Source organism: Sebastes umbrosus, chromosome 15 (assembly GCF_015220745.1).
Source record: "Sebastes umbrosus isolate fSebUmb1 chromosome 15, fSebUmb1.pri, whole genome shotgun sequence".
NCBI classification, from domain to species: Eukaryota; Metazoa; Chordata; class Actinopteri; order Perciformes; family Sebastidae; genus Sebastes; species Sebastes umbrosus.
The window spans coordinates 5,866,962-5,889,626 of NC_051283.1; the positions used below are offsets into that span (position 1 = coordinate 5,866,962).

Sequence of the window (22,665 nt, forward strand, 5' to 3'; positions counted from 1 at the left end):
AAAATCATTCACTATTTTTAGCTACACAATGGTTCTATGTACGATAAATCTTTGGTCCATACGGAAACATTTCAACAACGATTGGCTGCCAATACATTTTGTACAGACATTCATGTTCCACAGATGATGTATCCTACCAGCTTTGGTGACCCCCTGACTTTTCCTCTAGCGACGCTAGGAGGTTGACACCAGGCGGCAAGTGAAGGCAATGCTGAAGTGCCTTAAACTTGCATTCTTTCTATTATACAGCAGGGGGCGACTCCTCCGGTTGCAAAAAGAAGTCTGATTGTATAGAAGTCTATGAGAAAATGAGCCACCTTCTCATTTGATGTTTTACCTCAGTAAACATTGTAAACACAAGTTTATGGTCTCAATCACTAGTTTACCTCTTCTTCAATACAGCATGATGTTCATTTAGTAAATTATGGTCCCATTTAGAGTCAAATAGACCATAAAGCAGGGGTTGCTTTAGGGCGGGGCTACCTTGTGATTGACAGGTCGCTACCACGGTGTTGTCCGGTCTGGGAGTTGTCCGTGTAAGTTAATCGTAATTATGAAAGACAACCAAAGTTAATTTTTGAAGAAAATATTCTGCGTCGATCCATGTTTATTGGCATTAAGCCTTTCAACAACAATATTTTCATTGCAATCAAAAAGGTTTGTTCTCCTGCATTGCCACAGCGCACACGAAGGGAAGCACCTGTATTAACAAGGTGGGTAATAAAGGAGAAGGTGCAAGTCGGAGATTGTGTCACAAATGTCTGTTACTGCACTGAGAAGACTTTGTTGACTGAAGCTTGTAATAAACCTTTTTTAATATTGACAAAATTCACAAAAAACTGCTGCCATGGTTCAGGCTCAGGTTGGGTTTGGACAGAAACTATGTGGGTTCATGGAGCTTTACTTTGTATACAATCAATTTATATCGTCTGCTTGTTGTACTTGAGGATGGTTGCTGGTGTGAGTGGGAACAATGACCCAGCATGTAGGCGTTTTCCAGAAAAACTAAGTAACAGGTAACCTGAAAAAAATCATGTGCCTCTGTGTGCTCCGGTGCTCCTAACGGCATCTGCAAGATTCCACAGACCGGAGGAAAACAAGCAGTAAGAGCTGATCTGAGGTCTGCTGTCCATCTGCTGTCTATGAGAGCCGGCTGTCAATCACTCGTGAACTCCAACCAAACGGTCAAACTACGAAGGGCTGATCGAATATGAATCAAATGTTCTCAGAATCATCTTGTAGTGCGCGGTTTAGCTGTAAAATGAGAAAGTTTGTGACGCCACCGCCATTATGGAATCTGGTGGAGGAATGCCAAGTTCAGGTCACATGACCGGAGCACAGCCAATAGGAACGTTCTCTCAATGAAATGACCTGTGATTGGTCAAAGTCTCCAGTCACGGGCTAGATTTTCTAAAGCCTGAAAACAGAGCCATGAGGAGGAGCAGAAGTCTAGTTATCTCTCAGAACACTTGAATTACAATATGCTGAAAGGTTATTATGGAATTTTTGCCCAATGATGCCAAAAATATTCTGCCTACTGCCACTTTAAGATTCACTGCAGAAAATTAATGGGAAAAAAATACTTCCGATACACAAAACCCTGGCCTCCCTCCATTTCCATGGAGAGTGACGAACAGACCAACCAGTTTGTTGTCTTCCAAGACCTTTTATACCCGGTCACCTACTGTCTGTGGCCAATCAGGGAGGATCTCTGGAATCAGTGCTACTTTAACCAGGTGGCATCAATCTCCCCTAATTTGGAGGGCATAAATGCCTGAAATATAGATATTGTGTGTGTGAGGTAGAGAAACAAGTAAACAAAAATAGCTTCCATTACACTTCTTTAGTCGTCTTTATTATGATGCAGTAATTCCTCTCAGCACAATTTCCTCCGGTTGTATTCGCTGCTCCCAGATTTCGACACACATCATTTTGAACAGGACTCTGGGACCTGTCTTTTTAAAATGCATTGCCATTACCAGTAACCACAGGTGTCACCACCATTAAATCAGTTAGTAAAAAGAGAGCAGAGCTTTAAGAAGACATTCTATGTAGGAGATAAAATGGATTTGCACTCGTATATATACTCGGATCACAAAGATCTGAGGTTTATAATCACTTTAAAGTTGGATCATGAGCGAAACCACCATCAACATCTGAGCTGTGATGTGTAGTGCGCGAGAGGTGATGATGTCACTCTTGTTTGCCCGGTTTGATCTTCTCTCCTCTCCGCTAACACTCCTCTCTCGCAGCTTTTTCCATCATCTGATATGGTGTTTTCATTGATCTGTTTTCTCTCCTGCTTGTTTTGGCATCTCAACATGGAGTCAACAAGAAAAAGTCCCAGGGGCAGCAGAGGAACGGCTAGAAGTCGGAGCGCAAGGGTTTGGTGTGTGTTACAGACCAAGAAATGATATGCATGCAATCAACCAGCATGCAGTTTCACACCAGCAGTTACAATAAAGCAATAAAGACAACAGGTAACAGGACGGTGGAGATGTGGTTTTCAGATTGGTTCAACATACAGTAATGTGTCGACATTTTTATGGGTTAAATATTTTTATACATGCACTTTTGATTGTTCAATTAAAGGTTTGGTTGAATGCTTTATAAATGCAGTATCCATAGCAGCGGTGGCAGGATTATTTACTTAAAGGGGACATATCATCATATCACACTTTTTCAGTGCTTGTTCTCATATATTTGGGTATCTGGAGTGCCTACGAACCCACAAACTGTGGAATAAGACAACCCAGTCAGTTTTTTGTGGGCTGTCTAGATCAGAAAACATGTGATTCAACAAGCCATTCAGATTTGGCTCCCCTTCTTATGTCACATGCAGGTTCATTAGAATATATATCGCCCAGAGCTTGAGAACTACCTTTGCAAAGGTGCACCATATTTTTCTCACCAACCAATCAGAGCAGACTGGCCTTTTTCAGGAGGGAGTCTTAAAGAGACAGGCGCTAAAACGGAGCGTTTCAGACAGAGGATGAATACAGGTATGTTCAGACAGACAGGATGAGAAAAATAACATGTTTTTTGAACATTAAAGCATGTAAACATGTTCTAGTAGAAACCCAAAATACAAGTATGAACCTGGAAATGAGAATGATATGTTCCAAAAGCATTGCCACATACTCACTACTCAGAATGGTCTTTTTCAGAGGTTTATTTTATTATACATGATATTATTGGATTAAAGTTATTGCTTTAAGGTGTAAGTAGCTTTTCTTATTATAGATGATGGAGCTGAGGCAACTTTTAAACACATTTGAACATTTTTATGGCCATTTTGATCTGTAACAGTGATACCAGCATGCTCTCATTCCCAGGGCGTCAAATACCAAGACTTTGTTCCGCACACGGCACCCTATTGCGCCGGAATAAAATGCACCAGGCGTTCAATTAACGACAATTGTAAACCCATGTGATAATATCCGGCAATAAACACTTTGAGAAAGTGCGTCGGGAGTGTGGTGACGTAGTTTGAAGAACAAAAAGACACACAGGGCGGGAGCGGGAAGAGTGGTGGATGGGTCCAACAAGCACAATGCTTTCATCTAGGAGACCGCTGTTCGTGTCCCATGCTCGTTAAGTTTAACTTTCATGTTACAATCATCTGTTGGTTCGTGTCCCGTGTTCACAACGTTCAGTTTCATTTTCACCGTACAAACATAGTAGTTTTAGGCCCAACCATGTGGTTCTTTCTTAAACCTAACTCTAGTGGTTTTGATGCCAAAAAAAGTGATGCCATGAGGTGAGTCAAAGCGGCGGTGTGTGCCGAGTTGTGATGAGAGTGTGTTGGTGATGCTGATATGCTTTGTAACTAACTATAAATGTCAATAAATAATAAATGTGGTGGAAAAGAGATTCATTATTTATTGTCGAAATAAAGTCCAAATGGAAGTGGAGGTCAGGCGGGAAGGTAACAGGTTAATCCAAAGACAGGTAACAAAAAACAGGAACACAAAAGGCAGGGAGAAAAAAAGAATTCTGTTCCAATCTCCTAGTTTTCCGAAATGGTTTTTTTCTCAGGAGGGTGGCTGGCGTCTCCCTTAGAGATAGGGTGAGAAGCTCAGTCATTCGTGAGGGACTCGGAGTAGAGAAGCTCCTCCTTTGCGTTGAAAGGAGCCAGCTGAGGGGTTCGGGCATCTAGTAAGGATGTCCTCCTGGGTGCCTCCCCAGGGAGGTGTTCCAGGCACGACCAGCTGGGACGAGGCCACGGGGGAAGACCCAGGTCTAGGTGGAGAGATTATATCTCCACACTGGCCTGGGAACGCCTCGGGATCCCCCAGTCAGATCTGGTTAAAGTGTGGGGTCCCCTGCTGGAGCTGTTGCCCCGGTGACTAGCATCTACTTGTATCGTATGTTTTCAGTTTGTCTATGTATATTGTATCTGTCCCTATGAAATAAACCATAAATAAATAAAACAAGACTCAGAAAGAGGGGCGGGAACACTGGACACTGGGTGAAAAGATGAACTGGCAAGAAACAAAGGAACTAGACTGGTCGTGGTCAGGGGAAGTGAGAGCAGGTGAACAGGAGGTGACTGCAGGACTAACGAGAGACAGGTGAAACCAATCAGGGCGGATCAGACAATCAAAACTGGCGGGAAAACACACAAAGGCAGGAAGTGAAGTGATTTGAGAGGAGAGGAGAGGTGAGTAACAAAATAAAAAAGGAAGAACTAAACATGAATGAAGCAAAAAAACACATGAAGTCGGGCAGATTATGACGTAATATTCCTTTCTGAAATGTATTGGAGTAGAAATATAAAGTTTTTCCAATATGTCAGCATACCTGCTTTACTTTTTTTCCATAGAGACAATCTCTACCGGTAAAGTAAAGGTGCTGCATGATGATTATGACAATTATCACAAAGACTGCATACCAATGAGCAGCTGCAGACAGCAGGCAGGCCAGAAGGTAATAACTGGACAAATGGATTTTTTTTCCCCAGCGGACTACTGCCAATAATATCTAAATAAAGACAAGCCTAATAAATTTCATTATTAGACAAGAACTAGGACACAAGTTGATTAGCACACCCGTGGCTTTGTGAATTAATTCAGTGAATTAATAAAACAAATTAATGAAAAGAAAGAAAGAAAGAAATGAAAGGAGTTGTTCAGAGACAGACTGATTGAATACATGTTGAAATTTAAAATATCAGCAGTGATCTGTGAGGCAATTTTCAGTCGCTATCACAGACTCAAGGAGAGCTTCTTTAAGAAAGTAATTTATAAACTTATACTATAAATTTTCCAGGTTTTGCCACGACCTTTGACAGTCAATTATCTGGTTGCTGTTAAAATCGGTTCCTTTTTTCAGCCGCTGTCAGCCGTCATTTCAGCGTCTGAATCACGTAAACCACCAACCTCTACACAATTCACAACCCGATCCCATGGAAGGTACAGTATATGAATAACACAATGTTTACATTTACATTTGTCATGATACATTTTAGGCTTTTGCATGTCATTTATCGTCACGTTGTTACCGTGAAATGGTCGTGGTTATGTTCAGGCAACAAAACCACTTAGGTAGGTTTAAGAAAAACGTCACGGTTGGGCTCTAAATAATTACATAAACTAAGTAAAACACATATGTAAAAAACATCAAATAAGTACAGAAACATCACTAACTTTCACCGACTAACTTCACAATAACTCAACAACACTTTGGGACACAAACACCAGTCTCCTGGTTGGAAGTCCTGTATTTGTTGGACCCATCCAACCCACCATCCCGTCAACCACAAAATGTGTGCAGCATATTTACGTGGATGCGTTTGCATTGCAGTCAATACAGACTACATGGCGTAAAAATGACATGGCAAAAGCAACAATTATTATTATTATTGTGCATGAAATGACATACCGTGTCATTCATATGCCATTTGGTGCGGTTGGGCGTGTGTTTTCGGAGCAATGGGCTTTCGGAATAATAGCCGTTTGTTTTTGGGATTACGGCTGTCGGACAAATGGGCTTTTGGTCCAATAGGACATTTTTTAAACTATTGGGGTTTCGGAATAATGGGTTGTCGGAACAATGGAGAGTCCCCTAAACAGAAACCGGGAAACCAGAAAAAAAATATGTTTTCCTCGATTGAGAATTGAAAATGCAGTTTAGTTGTATGGGAACGTCATTTTCAGGGTTGCGCAACCGGCTCCTGATTACAACCACCCAGATCTTCAGCTAGGTTTGTCCTTCAATCTCTATCATATTTCTATACGGATCATGGCGCAACTACCCCCTGTAAAATAATGATGTCACGACGGGGTCTAATTACCAAAGACGCCTCATATATCGCTTCAACTTTTCCTCATGCTCACATTAAAGCTAATTCATTTTTAATAGCTCTTTAAGCCCTTCTTTCAATTAGTCTCTACAGATTTAAAATGACTTACTTTAACTATTATTTTTAATATTGAGAGCAGGTTGAGTGTAGGGAGGAATGATGATGAGGAACAACGCAATAAATAAAATGATATCCCTACGCTGATACCAGGCATTTTAAGCCCTCTTTGCCTACATGTATGTTATGCAAATTTCTTTTGTCTTCCTGTGGATAACACCAATAACGTTAATAAAATATGAAATATATTCTGATACTGTCCGACCCAGACACGTTTCTATGCATGGAAAAATCTGTTTCCAAGTCTTCACCCTCCCCCCACAAAAGTAACAATCAACTTTCAGATCAATTAGCATTCAGTGTCAAATCTCACACAGTATGTACTAAGCCTGAGCTGGGTATTATTGAGGGGGATAATTGTTGCCTTGCGGTGGTTTGAAGTTGCTCGCTGACTGACTGACTGCCACTGATACATACACATACATGAACAGTAATTACTAACGAGCACATAAAGACACATAAAGAGTGAGTGACACTGATAATTAACGCACATGCAACACATGCACTCCTCTTTCTTGTGCCTTTCAGAGGGGCCTGTGTACACCCCAGTCAGAATAATCCATCTCCATCATGTCGACACAGCGCTCTGTCTCTGAGATTGTCACACTCGCTAATTACTCTTTAAGATAATCAGCCTGTGTGGCTGGAGATGCAGCTCCCCTCCATGGCTCCCGTCTTCTCGGGGAATGAGAGGTTTAATCTGTGGCGAGATCAGAGCTACTGGGAGCAGGAGGAGGAGGAGGAGGGATGGGATGGGAGGCGGATGGAGGGAGGCGGGTGGAAATGAGAAGGAATTTGGGCATCTTAACAAACTCTTAATTACGTTCTCTATCCTCCGCTGGTGGCAGGCGTAAATGGCGGTCCCCGGGGAGCCTCTGATCCACTTTCTGATCTGCAGAATTCACAGCCGAGCTGCTGATCAAAAAGATGGAGCGGCCTAGATGCTTCAAACACATGGGACCTTTTTCCAGCGTGGGACTCGTAGCTTGTCATTGAGCGGAAGTTTGAATTGTCGAAATTCATGCTCAAAAAAAAGAAAAAAAAACCTCCCTTTTAAAGACGTGAACATTTTTTTTGAAGAGAAACCGGGAGTGTTCAATGCTCCATGAATTGATAATGAGCATTCATGCAACGTGCTGAAGGCGTTTGTCCCATATATGAGGCAGAATTCATTGGAGATGACCTCCACCCACATTCTCGCTGTTCTGATATACCCAGGCGCAGCTTTGATGTTCGCCATCAGCTGAATCCCTGGGGAGGCTCTGCTGTAATAAACCGCAGCAGTGAGCACACTGCGACGCAGCCGCCAGCAGGAAGTCCCATCAGCACCGTCCCAGTGTCTCTCTGGGAGCTGCATGGGGTCAGGAGGCCACTGAAACCGGATCACGACACATAACTGTGCAGCATGACCACCAGTGGTACACTTTACATCCTCTCTGTGGATGAGAAATTAAATAGAAAGTACAGAAAGAAAATTGTCACTGTGGAAAAAATGCTTGCTTTTTTTTTTAAGTTTGCGTGCTTTATATTTGAGACAAATATTGTTGTCTTTAGGCAACCAGCCATGGCCATGAAAGACATTCCTGATTAGCTGGCAGGTGTCCATTAAGATTACATAACCGCACACATTAAACAAAGCCCCCGGAGCACAGTTTTACCACCATTATAAATTAATGCACCAGGTATATTAAACTGTAAAAGTAACCATAGCAACAACACCTCTGCTTGATGAACTCTCAGTGAAATTGACCTACAGTAAACATCCGCTAACACTAACCACAAATACCCTTTGGAAATGGTTTATGATTCGCTGCCAGCCTACCTTGTTTGGAACGGCGATGGCAGGAGCCTGCTGGTTATAGACTCAGACTTGTTGTTTTCTTCACCTCTTCCTTTTATTTTCATGTATCAGAAATCTCTGTCTAATTTATTTTTCTGTAGTGGGCATTAAGTTTTTGGTATTGACATCCTGTAACATCCGGTACTGTAATGTGACTGGTGAAACATCTGCGTGGGCGGTCACTAAGATTAGTTACAGTATATCACTTAAATCTTAACAACCTAACAAGGTTACCCATTACTGTGCCATTAACATAAACTTGCAAGTGATGTCTCTGAATTTGTATTAATATATGCAATTGCATCGAGAGTGTGACTCCCTTCAATTAATACCGTAAACCCACTGTAATAAAGTCTATAAGAAGTGAGTAGTTCTGTCCTATTGGTGGAGCTTATTGGATTCATACAGATCTGTACACAATACTGATGGCTAAAACATGGTGTCTTACTTTTTTGTGCTTTTAGGGAAAAAATTATAATTTTCCCCTAAAAAGACACTACAATTTAACATTAAACAAAGGTTTGTCTGTCTGTCTGTTAGCAGGATTACTCCAAATGTTTGAGATGGATTTAAATGAAATTTTTTGGAGGGGTGGAGTGTGGCACAATGAACAATCCATTAGATTTTGGTGGCGATCCGAATCATTATCCGGATTCAGGAATCAGCCTGAGCATTAAGACCGCAAGGTATAACACATGCACAGTGTAACTGATGACACGTATATGACGCATGACCCCGCCTCCTTCCTTCTGAGAGCAGAGAGATACGTGTGTGGATGTGTAGCGAGACTCCGAGGTGCGGCGGGAGCTGCTGGCCGTCCGCAGTGGGAAAGAAAAAAGCGGTAGATGACGGGATGACAGACAACGTAGTGTAACATTATACAGACATAACAAGGCTGCTGAATGAGAGAGGCATCCGCCGTTACGTTACACGGAAACACACCGTGTTAATAATAATAAGCCGACCACCTCGCGGTTCCGCCAGCTGTAAGCTGTGATCTGTTTTTAAAGTCAGGCACCTTGGCGGAGGTCTGCGCTCTCCGAGTGCCATTCTAGTTTTACTTTTTTTTTTTAGTAAAGATTAGTTTCAGTTTCATTTATTCAAATTTGACAAGGCAGGGTACAGCAGCATAAAACATTTTTTGAACAGTGAATCTTGAAACAGCGATCAACGTCAAAAGCAAAAGCATGAACTGAAGAGCAAAATAAATAGGTCATTTATAGATACAAGGAATAAAGGAAAGTAATAACATGCTATTTAGTACGCTAAAACTGAGCTTTTTTATGTCCGAAGCCTTAGTATGAACCCAATAGTACGCGAATTGCATACTATTTATAAAATATTACAGTATGCTAACACTGGACACTACGACGGTATAAATATCCCACAATGCAATGCGGTAGTGACAACAACGTTCATAACATATGTCGACAGACAGCTCTGTAAAGTCAATAGCGCTTCAAATTAACTGTAAGTATAAGATTCCTCTTTGCTAGGCGTAATATATTTTTTATATTAGTTCCGAATTTATGATTTTCACAAATCATCATCATGTAACGAGCGTATATTGACACACCATCCCAGATCCGTTGAAAAAAAGAAACGCAAGAGGGGTACCGCTGTGCATCGTTCTCCAATGCCAATAGGCACCGACCAAGCGGCGCTATTTGACGAGTTGAGAGTGAGAATGTGTTGCATCGGTCTGTTTCACAGGGAGACAATAAGACACAAATACAACATTATCTGTCATTCAGTGTCAGGTCTTTATTGGTGAAACTAAATGGGATTTGAGTGTTAGTTCATTAATAATACAGCCTTTTACACAGAATTTCTGATTCTTTTGTTAGACGACAACTCAAAAAACAGTTCATCAAAAATGATTTGCTAATTATTATTCACAAAACTCTACCATTGGATTGCGTGATTTGCATGATCTCAGAAGGGATTGATTAGTAGTCGCAGCAGTTTTCCTGGGATCTGGTGGATTTGAGAGTTTTTCTCACTAATATTTACTGACAGTCCCTACACATTATTCAGCAGCGCACAGTTTATGCAGATACCGTATGCTAGTACAGAGCTCGCATATCAGCCTACAACCTTTTGTCAGATCACAAAATTCCACACTCTGTGAAATACGGGGACGTCTCTGAACTATAGCTGCAGAAGAACATGTGAGATTAGGGAGGAGGAAAAAGTGCATTGAGATGCTTCGGTTGTAAATATATACGAGGAGGGAGAGACAGAGAGGAAGAGGGAGAGGGGGGAAGGGGTGTAGGTTTTTAAGTTGCTGTCACCGGGCTGTCACCGTGTCTGTCAGAACAGATCCATCACGGCTCTGACACGTCAGGCTTCACATTTGCATGGAGTGCAGCAGGAGCCCGTCCTTATTATGCATTCTGTCTCACACTAACCTTCCCCTCTCTCTACCAGATGAACTAACTAGCATCCGAGAGGCATATTTTATACAACGGCATGAGCTGGGGATGATGGAGAGCTGTTATTGGTTTCTGACAGTGTGTGCGTGTGTGTGTGTGTGTGTGTGTGTAGCGCTGGGTGCCGCCATCTTCCCAGGTATACCGGGATCAGCCATCTTGTCAGGTGAGCTGCTGCTAACTAACCATGTATTACTTTGCAGGCTCACGCCACACACACACACAGAGCCATAGAGGTGAGGGTGCGATGAGGACACCGCCATGTGTGTGTGTTTGCGTGTGTGTGTGTGTGTGTGTGGCGCACAGTATGGCAGTGCAGATGCAGTCAGTCCCTCAGTGAGGAAGCCTCCGCTGGGACAGACACAGCTGTGGCATGGCATCGGGTTGCTAACGAGCCTTATCACACAGGCGCTAGACGAGGCACACACACACACACACACACACACACCAAAACACACGCAAACACACACTCAGACAGTCCCAAAACTGAGGTACAGTATGGGGTGATATAGCGGTGTGTTACACTCTTCATCATACACAGTCTGATAAACACACATGTGTACATGTACAAACACACACAGGCACATGAATTCCCTGAAAAACACACACACACACACACACACACTCATATTATCTCCTACACTCACACACAAACGAGCTCATGCAGCCACATACATACAAACCCAGATGATACACTCTCCCCACGAGCTCCCTTATATACACACCCCCACACACATTCTCTATAGAAATACTCGCCACACACACACTTTCATGTACACTCACGGACAGACGCATACACCCCCACACATGCAGCTAATGATGTATCTTGTGATATATTTCCTCATATATTTATTAATATCTGAAGTTAACTGTATAACATATTAGCTCTTATGACTACTTCTAATGCGAAAACCTCGTAACTTCACTTCTGGTGATTTTCATGTTCTTATTTTTGTAGTTTTGGCCAGCCATTTCTATCTGTGATAATAAAATTGTACTCACTGAGGCCATAATATACATAGGTATTTTTGTAAACGCAGTCCTTTTTCTATGTGTTTCGTCTTTACACCCAAAAGGCGTTTTTGAAAACAGCTTTTGTAAAACTCCGACCAGGGTGAAGATTTTCCACTTTTGAAACTGCTGTTTTGAAACAGTCAAAAAAAGCTGTCCGTGTCTTTAATTATATTCATGTAATAATGTAACAAATGTCAATCTGCATGAGAAATAAAAAAAAAAAGAAAAACAATGTGGTTATAATAATCATCCGCTTATAGTGATTAATTTGACCAGGATCACTATAACAGATTTCCACTGTATGTTGTATTCTAATCCTCCATATTGTTTTACTATTGCTATTTCTCTCTGATCTGTATATATGACACCTACTGTATTACATGTCTGTATGTCCTGGAAGCAGGTTTTCCCTGCTTAATGACAGAGAGTGTTGTAAGCTGCTAAACCCCCATGAGACAACTTTGTGATTTGTGATTTTGGGCTACATCAGTAAAATAGACTTGTTGATGTGGGTGTGATTTAAAAATGTTTTTTTTTTTATAGTTCTTTAAAGAGGACCTATTATGCTCATTTTCAGGTGCATACATATTTTGGGTTTCTACTAGAACATGATTACGTGCTTTAATGTTCAAAACACGCTTTAATTTTTCTCATACCGGCTGTGCTACAGCGCCTCTTTTCACCCTCTCTCTGAAACGCTCTGGTTGAGCGGCTAGGTATTTTGCAAATGTGTTACTTGGTGACATCGCCACATTACAGAAGAAAAGGCGGGGCTTCAAGCAAGGCGTTTCAGGCCTCTCGAGAGCACTGTTTATGTTATGATTCTGTAATTTGCTCTTTGTTTTAAATTGTTTTGTTTGTTTTATGTCTGTAACCATGTAATTGTACTGCTGCCTATCTTGGCCAGGACACTCTTGGAAAAGAGAATTTTAATCCTGGTTAAATAAAGGCTAAAAAAAATAAATAAATAAATAAATGTGGTGGAGAGTAACTCCCTTTGGTGTGGACTTTGGGCTTTGTAACTTTGCAGACCTTTTACATGCACACACAACTATATAACACACTATAGGAAAGGGGAAAAGCACAAAAGCATAATAGGTCCTCTTTAAAGGTCCCATATCGTGCTCATTTTCAGGTTCATACTTGTATTTTGTGTTTCTACTAGAACATGTTTACATGCTGTAATGTTCAAAAAAAACTTTATTTTCCTCATGCTGTCTGCCTGAATATGCCTGTATTTACCCTCTTTCTGAAACGCTCCGTTTTAGTGCATTTTGACGGAATTGCGACGGAATTGCAACAGGATTGCGTTGCTAAGCAACAGCTTGGGTACATGTGTACTTCCTGTCAGTTGATGACATTCACATACACTGCAACCAGGAATAAACTGGGACACATTTAGAATGTTTATGTTTAAAACTGCATAAAAGGTTTAAATATTGTATATTTGTGACATCACAAATGGACAGAAATCCTGACAGCTTGTTTCAAATGCAGAGTTTCTGAATACTGGCTGTGTGTATTTCCCTGTGGATTGAGCGTTTCGATACTTACACAGTATTTATATAGGACTTGCTTTATAATAAAAAAAAAAATGAAAATCTCACCTTTTTTTATAATATGTCCCCTTTAAGATTTCATATGCAGGAGATACAAGGTTTCCACCTGACAGCAGTGAACATTGTGATTATATACTCAAATAACAGAGACACACAGGAAAAACATCATGTTCTTATTTGTTTTTTTTATTTTTACGGTCACCAGATGAGCAGACACATCATTTTAGAAAAGAAATTGATATTTGCAAAAAAATTATAATACAATTTTCTCAATATAGATTATGTACAGAATGAAATGTAGTCCAACTGAAATAGCATTCTGCCTCTTTGTCGTCAAGAAGACAAAGCAGTGAGCGGTCCTCCATAGACCCATCTCCCTAACCAATAAATATAAACTGTATATATTATGTATGCTGCACTCATCCAGGCATGGACAATACCAGGGCAAGTTAGTTCTCAACAATATTCCCCTTAATCATTTCTTGAACATCACTGTGCTACACACACGCACACACACACACACACACACTCGCACACCCACGAGAAGCTTGACACACAAGTGCACACGGGCCAGAGAACAAATTACAGTTGGGTTACAACAATGGGCCATCTTAACTCATGAAAAGGGAAGAAGAAAGCAAAAAGAAATGTGTATGGAAATACCCGTCATTGTCCTTGATCAGGAGGGAGAAGTGGCTTTCTGGTCAAAGCTCGCTGGAGCTGGCTGAGTAGCACTTGACATTTGGCCTGATTCAAACAGCCAATTCTACAGAAAGCTAGCGAGCTGGAAAATCTCTCTCAGTCTCACAGATCCTGCCTACTCATGTAGCTCCCTCCCTCCCGTTCACTCTCTCTCTGTATCTACCTTTCTTCTCTCTCTTGTTCCTATTTCCTCTATCTTGAGTGGGACAGGTGCCAGGACAAGGGTTCCCCTTTTGCACTGTTTTCCCTCTGCGAGTGAAGAAAATAAAAATGCACACAAAAGCTTTCTATCCATGCTGTATTGAAACAGGACAGACAACTGCACAATCACAGAACGAGCACAAGAAAAGACGACAGCAAAGTAAAAGCTATGGCCTGGACGGGGGGGCGGGGGAACGCTTGTAAAGTGGGATGCTTTTGAAGGACACTATAAGTAAGCACGCCGCTTGCCAGCCGCTTTACCTTGTCGCCCGGGCGTCACCTCTCAAAAAATCGCCCTCCTTGTTCTCGGCGCGTTGGAGGAAGAATTATGACTTTGTGCCGATGAGCGAATACACACACTTGCATAAATCATCCATCTTGTTTGGCGGTTAATTACTCTTGTTTACCCTCCGAGTAACCTCGGGATGGGGCGGCGTGATAGGAGGGTGCCTGGGAAGAGGAGATAGCACCAAATAGTAATCTGCTGACGCTGTTCATCAGTGTGCAATTCGCAGGAGTAAAAAGCACATAGTGGGCTTGAACCTGGGTGTTAGTGAATTAGACAAGGTTGACTGGGGTCTGACGACGGCAGCTCCATCAACATCCTGGCCTGACCACAGCTGCTCGGTAAGCTGTTCTGGGGTCAGCCGGTGAAGGAGCCACGCCGAGGCAGGCCAATCAGAGAGCTCCTCGGGATGTACGGCGGGCTCTGATCGTTGCTTATTTCATTACGGGGAAAGCTACATAAATCCACAAAATGGAGAGGAAGAGGCACACAGGGAATATTTGCATTTCTCCTTTCCTATCATCTCCCCTCAATGCCCCCACCTCTCCAACACCACCCCTTTCAATCCCTCCCCCATTTAGTGCAGAGTGACTTTAATCATCACTTTCGCCAAAACACATTAAGCCGGTGTGTCCGGAGTTGAGGAGAGAGAGAGAGAGAGAGAGAGGAGGGGGGTGTTGAAAAAACACAGAGCGGCGCATTAGATTTGCAATAGCGATGCATCACTCTGGCATTACTTTGGAGATTAAAGAAGGGACGTTGCATTTCATTGGAGTGGTGCTGATGGTTGCCTGATGTATGACTGTCCTCTTGCACCGAACCAAACAGGAAGCACCACGGTCCATCAGGGAGAGAAGTCACACTGACCCTGCTGGAGTTCCCTTCCTTTCTATACCCTCCATCCTTTTATTCCCTCTTCTGCTAAAAAACTCTTTTCTTTCTCTTCATCCTTAAAACCTCAAAGCCTCCCCGTGCCTTTTAACCCCCCCAAAATCTGAGAGCACCTCCACATTGAAAGATATTTATGCAGCTGTTTGATCACGTTCTCAAGTCAAAAACAACACCTCCTTTGTAGAAGGAGATAATACTGTAAAGTGGATTGCATACATTAAACTTAAGCCAACACGCAACGCGACTTTGCCTGGTCTTTGTGTTACTGCATCTGTATGGAAAGGATGGATGTAAAGTGCTTGAGAGCTTAGGACAGGCAGGACGAGAATGGGTGGAGACCATAAAAAACAAAAAACAAAGTGAAGGGCATGAACAAGGGAGGTGGGGGGGGGGCTTTAGGACTGGGCTCATTGGGGGCAGGTTCAATGTGGAGACAGAAGGCTTTATAAACAGGGTTTTGGGGGGAAGAGAGGAAGTGTAGGATGTGGGGGTGTACAGAGTCCCCAGGAAACAAAATGACAATACGTATTTTGTTCTACAGTCTCAGAGAAACAGAATCACAGTCAGTCAGTCCAAGGGTACAGCCCACCAGCAGCCTGGCCCAGTGGGTGAGCTTTCCGGTCATGTGTCTATCCAAACCCCCTTGGGCGTGGGTTCACCCCGGCACCCAGCTCTGGTTGCTGTGTGCTGGTGGAGGGCAAGCAAACGCCCCCAAGCTCATGCCCATCCCCATGCCCATGCCCTGGGACAGAGAGCCGTCAAAGTTGAACTCCATGCCCTCCGTGTCCATAAAGTCATTGAGCAGGATGGAGTCTACATCACAGTCCAGGCTATTAGCGACGTTCTCCATCTCCAGGTTGGCGGCCATTCTACTGTGGGAGTTGTGCTGTTGGTAACCAGCGTTCCCCGGCTGGTGGGTGTTGTGGTAGTAGCCGTGCCAGGAGTCGAGGTGGTGAGCTCCGGGGTAAGGCTGGTGACGGGGGTGAGGCGCGGACGCCAGGCGGCAGGGGTCCTGGGGAACGTCCATGACGCCGGCGGGGTTGGGCGGCAGGGACGGCGATGTCGGGAGGTGTGGTCGGGGCCCGTAGTGGTTGGAGGTCTTGAGGCTGTAGGGCTGCAGGATGTCGGTGCTAACCCGTGGGGAGAGGGCCTGGGGGTGAGGCCCGCTGTGCATAGGGTTATGGGGGTTGTGCATGTGACTCTGGCTGCTGGAGCGAGGGTTGTGATCGTGGCTGGCGTTTACTTTGTTACCGTGCTCGTGACTCGCGCCGTAGTCGTGGGCGGGGTGGGGCTTGTGGCTGTGGCTGTAGTCGAGGCTGGCTTGGTGTTTGTGACCCTGATTGTGGTTCTGATGGTGGGTTGTGTTCTGGTCGTGGACTGAGCCGTGGCCGTTGTGTAGACTGGGATTGTGAGCGTGCTCTTGGCTGTGATTGTGGTTGTGATTGTGGCTGCGATTCTGATTATGGCTGTGAACGCCATTGGTCCCCTGTGTCATTAGTGTGTGTGTTTCCCGTCCCGGACCCAGCACCGTGTCTTTGCTGCAGTACGGAGGGCCGCCGGTAAGCAGACTCTGCAGGGCGTTGTTCTCTGAGTAGGCCCTCATCGGGCGCTGGAAGCTGACTGGCTTGTTCTCCTGGATGGTCTCCATGGGAGTGTGATGCCGGAGCATGCCCAGGGAAGGCTGTCCGTATATGGGCCCGCAGTAGGAGCCCTCTGCCTTGGGCGCAGGCACGTAGGGGTAACCGTTGCATTTGATTTGCTGTGGCTGGGGGTAGCCACTCTCATCTAGACTGATCGCCCCCGTCAGGTCAGTCAGCTGGGGCAGCTCCACGGTCGGGCAGTGGCCGCCGGTGCCCAGGGCCGGGGAGCGGGTGCTGGTGGGGCTCGGGTACAGTCGAGGGGAGGCCGAACAGGACAGTCTGCCTTCCTCCGGTTCGTCAGCCTCCGCCTCAGCCAGGATCGGGGACAGGCAGCCGCTCAGCGTGGAGGCAGAGGAGGAGGTGCGGGAATGGAGGTCCGTCCAGGTGTCGTACTCCTCACCCCCCATGCCCACACCTCCTTTCCCCGCTGGACTGCCGTGCTCGGGGGAGCCTTGCATCGCGGGTCCGGCCCCCTGACCTTGTCCCCGTCCGAGGCCCGTGGCGCCTGCTCTCTTTCGGCTAATGCGACCCTTGGTTTTCAGGTAGCGGGTGCCGTTGTCTATAGTGGCCGCCCGTCGTCTGGGTCCTTTCCCCATCTTCCCTCCTTCTGGGTTCAGCATCCACCACGAACTCTTCCCCGTCCCCTCGTTTTGCACCCGGATGAAGCGACTGTGCAGGGACAGATTGTGTCTGATTGAATTCTGGAACGAGAGAGAGAGAAAAATGGGAAGGAGATAGGTGGGAGAGGAGGGAGGGAGGAAGAGGCGGAGATAGAGTGAGAAAAAAGATAAACATTAACACCCAGGGGAACATTTAGGGTTAAATAATCATTTCTTGAGAACACAAAAGTCATTTCAAATTATGGCCAAACTATCAAGGCTGCACGGGCAAGCCAGGAAAAAAGATGGATAAAGAAAGAGAGGGAGATGGAGGGGAGAGCAAAGAGGGCAGGGAGAGTGAAGGACCAATCGATACCTCCCCTGACCAGCCTCTCCTCTCCACACGCGCTCACTGAGTCATAATATGGACATGGGTGCAGCCTCCACATCAAACCATCACCAAGGTTACAGAAATGAATCACGCGAGGCAACCCAATCACAGACAGCCCATATCGATTGAAGGGCCTCCAAATATGAGAGCCCGAGATCCAGCCAGAGACAGAGAGGGAGGGGAGGAGAAGGGGGGAGGCGTGATTTGGCAGGAGCAGATCTGGAAGAGCACCAGAATGAAAACACTCATACAGGCCTGGAATAAGATAGAGGGGAAGTAAACGGGGCGAGGGAGGAGGAGAGGGACATGCTCATTTAACCTCTTTTAAAATCATGGCACAATTAACATGACCGTAGGCAGATATAGCGTTACGATGAAGTCGTCCCGCGCGGAGCTTTGAAGACGGACGGATGTGCCGGTTGTGGGTGGGTGTGTAGTGCGGTGCGGTGGGGGTGTGTAGGATAAGCCTCTCCAGACCCCTGTTTAAGTGTCTGAGTGACGGCTGTATAGTTAATCCAGGGCTCCGCAGCGGCATTTGAAGCCGGTGCCAACCTGGAGTGAGTTGATGAGATCTAAGCCTGCCTAAAGGAGAGCTTAGCAGGGATACACATCATCTCAGCTGGCCAAGTTAGTCTAAGTACAGCATGTTCATCCAAATCTTTCCTGCTTGTGTCATTATTCACACTCTCTCCAGCTTGCTTTACCGCCTTCTCTCTCTCTCTCTCTCGCTCTCTTTCCCGCTCTTTTCTGATCTTTCGGGAGGAACAAACCCCCCAACCCCCCAACCCCAACCCCTTCTTCTTCTTCCCCATGTGCACAATCACACACTTTTCTTTTTCCTCTCTGGAGATATCTATCTATTTCTGCCTTGTTTATTACCTGCACATAGCTCACAATCTCTGTCTCCTGATATCTCGAGCCATTCTCTATCTTCATTCACTCCCCACCTCCTGTCCAATTTTCCTGCTCTCGGCCCCATTCATCTCCCTCCCTGTGTCCCAGCGTCTCTTGATCACGACATTGCTCATTCTCTCTCCCCTCTCTCCGCATCCATCCTCTCATCACCTTGCACAACTTCTACCCTCTCTCCCCTCTTTCATTCATTCAGTCATTCATTCACACTGAAAGGCGAGAGAATACCGGAAACAGGGCTGTCAAAGTTAACGCGATAATAACGCAAATTTGTTTTAATGCCGCTAATTTCTTTAACGCATTAATGCAACTTGCAATTTTTAGGTTGTAGTGAGCTCAGTTTTAAAGCTAGAGTGAAGATACTGGTATCATATGAAACTAGAAAACCTAAAGAATCCATTGGTACCAACCGTGTCATACTAGCTTGTCGATAAGGAGGATAAATAACGCTCTAAATTTACACTAAATTTTAGCGAGGAAAAACTGTCATGGCCATTTTCAAAGGGGTCCCTTTGACCTCTGACCTCAAGATATGTGAATGAAAATGGGTTCTTTAGGCACCCACGAGTCTCCCCTTTACAGACATGCTCACTTTATGATAATCACATGCAGTTTGGGAAAAGTCATAGTCAAGTCAGCACACTGACACACTGACAGCTGTTGTTGCCTGTTGGGCTGCAGTTTGCCAAGTTATGATTTGAGCATATTTTTTATGCTAAAAGCAGTACCTGTGAGGGTTTCTGGACAATATCTGTCATTGTTTTGTGTTGTTAATTGATTTCCAATAATAAATATATACATACATTTGCATAAAGCAGCATATTTTTCCACTCCCATGTTGATAAGAGTATTAAATACTTGAAAAATCTCCCTTTAAGGTACATTTTAATGGATAAAAAATGTGTGATTAATTTGTGATTAATCGTAATTAACTACGGACAATCATGTGATTAATCCCATTGTTGCTAAATGGGAGGGGGCAGCTTACATTTCACCCTCCAACGCAATCCATACAGTCAGCATATGTACCATACAGTACTCTGGCAGCAGGCAGAGCCAGAGAACTGGACAGCCAGCTAAAGGAGGTGACGCCTCTTTGTTGTCGCAGCGTATTATGAAAAGCACAGCATCCAGAGCAGCAGGTAATAGGTTTCCCGCAAATGTTTACAGGGGGAATTCAGCTTTAAGTGGGTTTCAAATCAGCCTACCTACTACTATTCTCATTCATGTAGAGAAGCCCCCTCCGCACACTCCCATCCCCTCAGCATGACTCCAAACAGGTAATTTCGTCCCATCGTCCACTCAAATCACGCTGCTTTGTCTCTTCACAGACGTGGAAATTGGATAGGAGAGATGTATTTATGTTTTTTTTCCCCTCTCTGCTGTTCAGAGGGGGGTCCTCTCCAAAACACCAGGTCGGCAAAATTGCACGAGCTCGACGTTCACGACAAAAATGGGGCCTTCTCAGCCGCGGCGCGCTACAGAGTTTTATCAAAGCCGAATTGAACGATGACGCCGTGTGAAAGAGGCCGCCGGTGGAGGCGACCCGCATCAGGTGATCTGAGAGCGGCGCCCTGACAGGTTCCCTCCTCAACATGACGGCTCCGGCTGGGCGTAGCCATGGCAACAGAGTAAACCAAAAAAGAGGGAGAGATGGAGAGAGGGGAGGTGATGGTGGGGGGAGGAGGAGAGAGGAGGGGAGGTGGCTGATGCTGTTTGATGCTGCAGGCAACTCCAAACAGCCTTTTATCTGAGTCTGTCAGATTCCTGCTTCCAATCCACCAGGGAGGCTCAATCACCAGTAGTCCCAACGTCTCACTACCTGCACCAAGCTGTGATTAGTGTCTCTGTGTGTCTGCGTGTGTTTGTGTGTGTGTGTGTGTGTGTGAGGGGAGACAGAGCTTCTGTACAACTACCAGAGCAACAATTATACCACAACAGTAGACTGCTGTTCCTTCACCTGCTGGTACTTTGTGTAGTACTATAATGTGGCAGCTCTCTGCATTGTCTTCTGTATGTATTAAGATTAAACTGTCATTCTCTTATAAAGGCGGAGACTGACAGGTTTTTGGTGCTGGAACTGCTAATAGAACAGTTTTCTATGCCCAAATATGGTGAACTGGTGATTGTCTGAGCACAGGAGAGCAATACAAATCTAATTAATCATTAACAAATTAGAAAAAGACACACGAAGCTATAAAGAGGCCTCTCGAGTTCTTTAGTTTCCTAACGAAACTCGTTCATAATTACGTGCGTGGAATCTGATCAACATCGATCAATTATGGACTTTCAAATAAACAAGTAGAGCACATGTCATCAAAAAAATAATTATATTGTATAGTTATAGTTACTGTCTTTCAATAAATAACCAGTGCAGGCTGTCTCACACTGTTCGTAGCTATACCTACAAAAAGCAATGCACTGTGTATATCCCATGAAATTGTGTATGATTAATGTAATCGTGAACCAGGAAATATAAATAGTGGCGAATGCCACGTAGGGAGAGGTCGGGGTGGATGGGTGCTTCAAAAATGCCAGACTTTCACCCAGGAGACCGGTGTTGCAGTGTGTGAAACCAGAGGTCAATGTTGATTTATTTGTCATGTAACTTCCATACTTAGGAAACGTCGCTTCCAGAGTTATTTTAACTCAATATTTTCCTAAACCTAACTAAGTAGTTTTCTTGCCTAAACTTAAGAAAGTTGTTTTCCTGTGAAGACGGAAGTTTATTTTGAAAAGACTGTATGCATTTAACGAGCAGAAATTGACATGTGTTGCTGGACATTCGTATGAAAAAATAACAAAAAAGGAGGAATAACTATTTCGTAACATTTTTTTTCTTGCTATTTTGTTTCAATGCAAATTGCTTTAGTTCATGTGCACTTAGTTGCCAAGTTTATTAGGTACACCTAGTTAAATTTCATTGGGTCTGTTCTGTCCTTCTGTGTTGTAGCTTGGTTTGAGAACCCGAATCTGGCCATTAAGATTAGGGTTGGCTGGTTTGTCAAAGTAGCCAGCAAAGTTATTGGGATCAGTCAGCTGCAGCTTTCTGACCTCTACTATTGGCAGGTCCTAAGGACGGCCATATTGGAGTTCAGCTGTTTTGTCACGGAGAGTGTAGCAGGTGGACCCAAAGGAGCTTTGAGAAAATAATTTAAATACCAGATTTGGTGCAGACAAGGCAAAACTGAAACTCTCAGAACAAAATCAAGACTGAGCTGAAAACCAGGACTTAAATACAAACTAATCTGACGAGAGGATGAAGTGCAGGTGGAGAGATGGGCGGAGAAGCTCAGGTGAGGGGAATGCATTGATTAGACAGGAGAATGGGCAGTGGACTGGGACCAGGAGAGGACATGATCAGATGGGAAGAACTAAACAAGGCTGATTTAGAGGAGTGTATGTACAGGTGAAACTAATCAGGGCGGGGCAGACTATCAAAACTGGTGAGAAAACACACAAAGGCAGGAAGTAAAACCAAAGATGACACATGAGGAGAGTGGCTTAAAAAATAAAAAAGGAAGCAAATGCACGAAACAAGGAATATAACAGAAAACCCTAAAACCAGAAACCCAAATCCTCTTCGAGACGAATCAGAACTAATTTTAGACCACTAAAAATATAAATAATATGAGATAGATAAAAGTCTTAACAAAAATCGAGGAGTCTTTGGCCACAGAGTCACACCGTGACACTGTTTTATACACAGTCTTCATTTTAAGTGATCTCACTTTTGTACTCTTTGTCCCACTGTTTGTATCTGTCTGGATTGTTGCA

The 22,665-nt window shown here is 44.2% G+C and overlaps 1 protein-coding gene and 1 long non-coding RNA gene across 3 annotated transcripts in view; one reads left to right on the top strand and one right to left on the bottom strand.

Moving 5' to 3' along the window:
- Window positions 1-4,527: 4,527 nt before the first annotated feature.
- Window positions 4,528-11,914, top strand: LOC119503469. 2 transcript variants are annotated; one of them, XR_005210326.1, is made up of 5 exons: window positions 4,528-4,663; window positions 4,826-4,929; window positions 5,335-5,414; window positions 10,692-10,859; window positions 11,770-11,914. It is a non-coding gene; the product is annotated as an uncharacterized LOC119503469 (long non-coding RNA). The 2 variants fall into 2 exon arrangements; XR_005210325.1 differs by having other exon boundaries at window positions 10,809-10,859.
- A 1,530-nt stretch (window positions 11,915-13,444) lies between these two features.
- The window catches only part of foxo6b (forkhead box O6 b), a 52,379-nt gene continuing 43,158 nt past the window's right edge, over window positions 13,445-22,665 (bottom strand). Inside the window, exon 2 of the mRNA XM_037795972.1 lies at window positions 13,445-17,687. Within this exon, the coding sequence (XP_037651900.1) occupies window positions 16,002-17,687 (1,686 nt within the window). The 3' untranslated portion in view covers window positions 13,445-16,001. The remainder of the gene's footprint in view (window positions 17,688-22,665) is intronic.